The following is a 5662-nucleotide window of genomic DNA, read 5'->3' as shown; positions in this document are numbered from 1 at the left end:
AATTCCTTTATTTCTTTTCTTCTTTTTCTTGTTTTCAGTTCTTCGTTGAATTTCCTTTATTTCTTTTCTTCTTTTTCTTCTTTTCACTTCTTTATTCCCTAGCTGCAGCAGCAACGACGGCAGCTGCTGCTGCAGCTGTTGCTGCCGGAGCTGTTGCTGCTGCAGCTGTCGCTGCTGCACTTGTAGTTGTTGCAGCTGTTGCTGCAGCTGCCGTCGTTGCTGCTGCAGCTTCTACTGCATCTTCTGCTGCAGCTCCTGCTGCATCTTCTACTGCAGCTCCTGCTGCATCTCCTGCTGCATCTTCTACTGCAGCTCCTGCTGCAGCTCCTGCTGCAGCTCCTGCTGCAGCTTCTGCTGCAGCTGCTGCAGCAGGTGTTGCAGCTGCTGCTGCTGCAGGTGTGGGGCGTTGCTGCAGCTTTGAGATTGCGAAGTCGATGGTGGAGTGGCGGCGAAGTTTCTTTCCGCTGAGCGACGGCGAGCAGCAAATAAAAGAGCTGCTGCAGCAGGGGGTGATGTACTGGGCTGGGCGGGACAGGCACTTGCGGCCGCTGCTGGTAATTCGGTGAGTTTTGGGTCTTTTTTTTGCATTTTTTCCCCCTTTTGCAGCTCCTTTCGCCCTTCAATTCACTTCTTTTGCTCCACTTTCTTTTCCTTTTTCTGCAATCCAAAATTCCCTTTTTTTCGACTCTTTCGACTCCACTTTTGCAAAATGCCGCCGACGAAGTGCCGCGCAGGAGTGCAAGTCGCAGCCGCCGCAGTCGACCTCTTCTTCGTTTTCGATTAATTAATTTAATTAAATTTAATTTGACTAATTCGATTTAATTAATTGAATTCAATTAATTTAACTTAATTAATAAGATCAAATTAAACTGAATAATTAAATCAATTCAATTCACTAAATGGATTACTTTTTTGCTGTTTGCACCTTCAGGCTGGCTCGGCTGAGCAAGACGGCCTCGCCCGAGGTCTTCAAGCGGCTGACCATCTTCTGCTTCGAGTGGGGCCTTCGCTACCTAAGTAAACCCTAAACCCTAAACCCTAAACCCTAAACCCTAAACCCTAAACCCCAAACCCCAACCCCCACCCCCAAACCCTAGCGTCCGCGCGCCCCAGCTGCCGCAACCTCCCCCCTCCCCTCACCTCCTCCCGCTCCTCCCGCCGCCGCCGCCGCCGCTGCTGCTGCTGCTGCTGCTGCTGCTGCTGCTGCTGCTGCTGCTGCTGCAGTGGTGCCCGGGAAGGTGGAGACGCTGACTGCGCTCTTCGACGTGCGGGCGGTGCCGCTGCACCAGTTCCCCCTCAGCGCGCTCTCGGACATGACCGGCACTCTCACCAAACAGTATCCTTTCCGCCTCAACAAAATGCTCATCCTCAACGACTCCTTCTTCATCCAGGTGGCTGGCTAGCTGCTGCTGGCTGGCTGGCTGGCTAGCTGGCTAGCTGGCTAGCTGGCTAGCTGGCTAGCTGGCTAGCTGCTGCTGGCTGGCTAGCTGGCTAGCTGGCTAGCTGCTGCTAGCTGGCTAGCTGCTGCTAGCTGGCTAGCTGCTGCTAGCTGGCTAGCTGCTGCTAGCTGGCTAGCTGGCTAGCTGGCTGCCTGGCTAGCTGGCTAGCTGGCTAGCTGGCTAGCTGCTGCTAGCTGCTGCTAGCTGAGGGGCAGTTGGTGGCTAGCTGAGGGGTAGCTGAGGGGTGACTGCTGGGTAGCTGAGGGCCAGCTGCTGGGTTGCTGCTAGCTAGCTGTTAGCTAGCTGCCCCTAGCTAGCTGCTAGCTTGCTGCTGGCTAGCTAGCTGCTAGCCAGCTAGCTGCTAGCTAGCTAGCTGTTGGCTAGCTGCTAGCTAGCTAGCTGCTAGCTAGCTGCTAGGGTGCTGTCTTCTGGGCGAGTGTTGCTGTTGAGAAAGAGCTGCTGCGTGGCGATTGCTTGGATGTTTTTGTTTGAATTAAAAAAATAAAAATTGAAGTAATAATTCAAAAAAGAAACTCAAGTTTTAAATAAATTAAAATTAATATGAACATTAAATTAAATTAATAAATTGTTTGCCTTTCTGCGGACTCAGACTGTGTGGAACATCGCGAAGCAGTTTCTTACTGAAGTGCAGCAGCAAAAAATGCTCTTCCTTAGGTAAACCCAAACCCTAAACCCTAAACCCTAAACCCTAAACCCTAAACCTTAAACCCTAATGCGCCCCCGCAGATGCAGAGACCCCCTCCTTGTCGCTCAACTGCTGAACTCCTTCTTTGTCTACTTTTAATTAATTAATTTGTTTATTTATATTTATTAATTTATTTATTTATTTATTTATTTATTTTGCAGATCTGGATTCGAGGAAGAGCTCCTTAAAGAATACACCCCTTGGCAACTGGAGAAGTGCTACGGCGGCACTCGCCCAGAAGTAAATAAATAAAAATAAATAAATAAATAAGTAAATAAATAGATAAATAAATAAATAAATAACAAATAAATAAATAAATGAATGAATAGTAAAAATGAATTGGTGAAAAATGGCATTTAAAAAATGTGAAAATGAGCTCGTGGATATTAATTTCTGCTGCTGCATTTTTATTTCTTTTTAAATTTATTTTATTTTTATTTTTTATTTTGCTTCTTGGTGTTCAAGTTGTGGATATATATGCAGCTGCGTGACCAGCCCAGCTTCTAGGGTTTAGGGTTTAGGGTTTGGGGTTTAGGGTTTAGAGCTGAGTGCTCAGGTTTCAGGGTTTAGGGTTCAGGGTCCAGGGTTTAGGGTTTAGGGTCACGGGTTTAGGGTTTAGGAGGCCTTTCCTCCGTGAGATATGCCTTACCTAGGGTTTGGGGTTTAGGGTTTAGGGTTTAGGGTTTAGGGCTTAGAAGGCTTTGTCTCTGTGAAATATTTGCGACTGAAGATTCGTTTTTTTATTTTAATTGTTACTTTTTTGTTCTTCTCGTTCTTTTTGATTTCTTCTTCATACCCTTTATTACCATTATTATTTAATCATTTATTTTTATTTTATTATTTATTTATCTGTTTATTTATTTATTTATTTATTTATTTATTTATTTATTTATTTACTCTTCAGATTACGGAGTTTTATCCTTTCCCCGTGGCACCGGGGCCGTACACTCTGGGCAGCGTAAGTTCAAAATATAAATGAATAAATAAATAAATAAAAACAAACAAATAATAAATAAATAAATAAATAAATACAAATACAAATAAATAAAGTAGATATAAATAAAAATTAATAATAAATAAACAAGAGGAAAGAAATGAATAAATGGAGAGAAGTAACATAGAAATGGATGAGAAAATGGTGAAGGGAAAAAGAGAATTAATTAAAAAGATATTTAAATGATTTTATTTTTTAATTTTGTTTTGATTTGTTTTTATTTCATTTAGATTAAATAATTGAAAAGTTCTTTTCTTCTTCAGTTCCACTTTTGCTGCTCGTGCTGCTCCCTCCAGATCTCTTCATCCCAAACCCTGAACCCTAAACCCTTAACCCCAGTCTAAAATCCTAAAAATGTTGAATAATTAAAATTTTGATCTTGTTTTTTTGCGAATTGCTGCTGCTGCTGCTGCTGCTGCTGCGTTTGGGGTGTACAGACACCTGCGGAGCACCCGTACGAAAAGGCTTTTGTGGCAGCGGATCGTTTGACAGCTTTTGGAGTTCTTTGGGAGAAGAGCAGCAGGAAGCCAATCCAGTGGAGTTCTGCTGCTGCTGCTGTTTTCCGGGACCTGGGGCTGCCGCTGCCGGAGGCGCTGCAGCAGCAGCAGCAGCAGCAGGAGCAGCAGGAGCGGGAGCAGGAGGCGCAGCAGCAGAAGCAGCTCGAGGAGCCTCCTGACGGTGCTGCTGCTGCTGCTGCAGCAGCAGCAGCAGCGGCAGCAGCAGAGGCCGAGGGAGCCGCAGCGGAAGCAGCAGCGCGAGACGCAGAAGCTGCAGCAGCGGAGTCCGCGCGGGAAGCTGCAGCAGCAGTGGAGGTGCAGCAGGAAATAAAAGAAAAAGAAGAACTCAAAAGTGAGGAAAAAGAAGAAGAGAAGGGGGAGAGAAACAACGGGGAGACAGCCCCAGGTGGCGATACACCCCAGATCGCTGCTGCTGCAGAAACTCCGAGGAAAAACTCCCAAGAGAAAAATCAAAATAATAAAACTGTAAATAATAATAATAATAATGACAACAGAAGCAGCCAGGCGAACACAACTGCGACAAATGAGGCAGCAGCGCAAACGGTGAGGGGCCCCTGATGCTGACCTAAGTAGCTAAATAAGTAAGTAATGCGAGCAGAATGCCAAATTTAAAAATAAACAAACACAAAACAATAAAAAATAATAAAAATAGTAAAAGCAACGAACAAATCGCAGTAAATACCGCAAAAAATGAACAGAAAGAAGCGAAAATGCAAAAGTTGAAAAACACGGGCTGCTGCGCAGTGTACGTACACCTGAAACAAAGGGTGGCGCGAAACTCCAAAGTGCACTTTTGGATTTTTTTGTCTTTTGTTTCTTTCTTTCGCTCAGGAGCTCCGAAAAGAAGAAACTTCTGAAATAAAAGAGTCAAATGGAGCAGCAAATAAACAAAAAAGTCCCGGAGACGCAAAAGTTGAAAAAGTCGGCAGCAGCAAGTGCTGCTCCCGGTGTTCGCTGATGTGAAGTCCTTTTCACATTTCTTATTATTATTTACCATTATTATTATTATTATTATTATATTATTATTATTGTTACTCTTATTATTATTATTATTATTGCTGTTATTACTTATTATTCTTCTTGTTATCGGTACTGTTACTTTTCTTATTACTTTTGCTGCTGCTGCTGCTGCTGCTGCTGCTTGCACAAGTGTTTGCTTCTTTTCTTTTTGCTTATCTCCATTTCCTGGGTGTATGTGCTTATGAATAACTGTAAGTAAATATGAGGCATTACATTCATTTGCAATATTATTTAAAGTCTAATATTAATATCCACACTGTTACATAATATATCGTATAATATATATTACATATGTTATTATATATGTTACTTATTTATATTATTTATATTATTTATATTATGAATATTATGAATATTATGAATATTATTTATTTATATTATTTATTTATATTATTTATATTGTGGATATTACACAACTGGACTGTGCAGATTGGAGAACACTTGCAAAGCAATATGAACTGCAGGTGGAGAACATGCAAAAATAAAAGTACAAAATATATTTACTAATCCAAATAAATAAATATTATTTATTTATTTATTTATTTATTTATAGAAGATATGCATAATGTGTAAAATGGCCCTTGCAGCACACAAGTACAGCAGCTGCATGCGTCTGTCTTCTGCTTTTATGTTTTGCTGCCAACTGGCAAATAAAATAAATCATTTCTTTTCCAAATAAATGCTTTTGCTGCTTCCAAACATTTAGACTTTTCAAATGCACTTTTGCTTCTCCAAACTGCCACTAATATCGCACCTTCTTGCTTTCGTTGACGATGCCAGCAGCAGCAGCTGCTGCTGCTGCTGTAGCTGCTGCAGCTGCTCCAGTTGCTGCAGCTGCTGCTGCAGCTGGTGCTGCTACTGCTGCAGCAGCTGCTGCAGCTGTTGCTGCAGCTGGTGCTGCAGCAGCTGCTGCAACTGTTGCTGCAGCTGTTGCTGCAGCTGTTGCTGCAGCTGTTGCTGCAGCTGTTGCTGCAGCTGGTGCTGC

General features: G+C 43.0%; 1 protein-coding gene across 1 annotated transcript; it reads left to right on the top strand.

Annotated features, from left to right (window-relative positions):
• Positions 1-434: 434 nt before the first annotated feature.
• On the top strand, positions 435-4215 carry ETH_00017535 (CRAL/TRIO domain-containing protein, putative; the record flags this gene model as incomplete). Its single annotated transcript, XM_013376429.1, has 6 exons — positions 435-562; positions 932-1017; positions 1225-1391; positions 2050-2114; positions 2307-2385; positions 3577-4215. The coding sequence occupies 6 exons, from the start codon at positions 435-437 to the stop codon at positions 4213-4215; spliced, it is 1164 nt and encodes a 387-aa protein (XP_013231883.1).
• Between the last annotated feature and the right edge of the window lie 1447 nt (positions 4216-5662).

This window comes from Eimeria tenella, genomic scaffold (assembly GCF_000499545.2).
Source record: "Eimeria tenella Houghton genomic scaffold, Eth_scaff344, whole genome shotgun sequence".
Lineage (NCBI taxonomy): Eukaryota > Apicomplexa > Conoidasida > Eucoccidiorida > Eimeriidae > Eimeria > Eimeria tenella.
The sequence above is the reverse complement of the archived record's forward strand: the minus strand, read 5'-3'. Positions and strand labels throughout refer to the sequence as shown.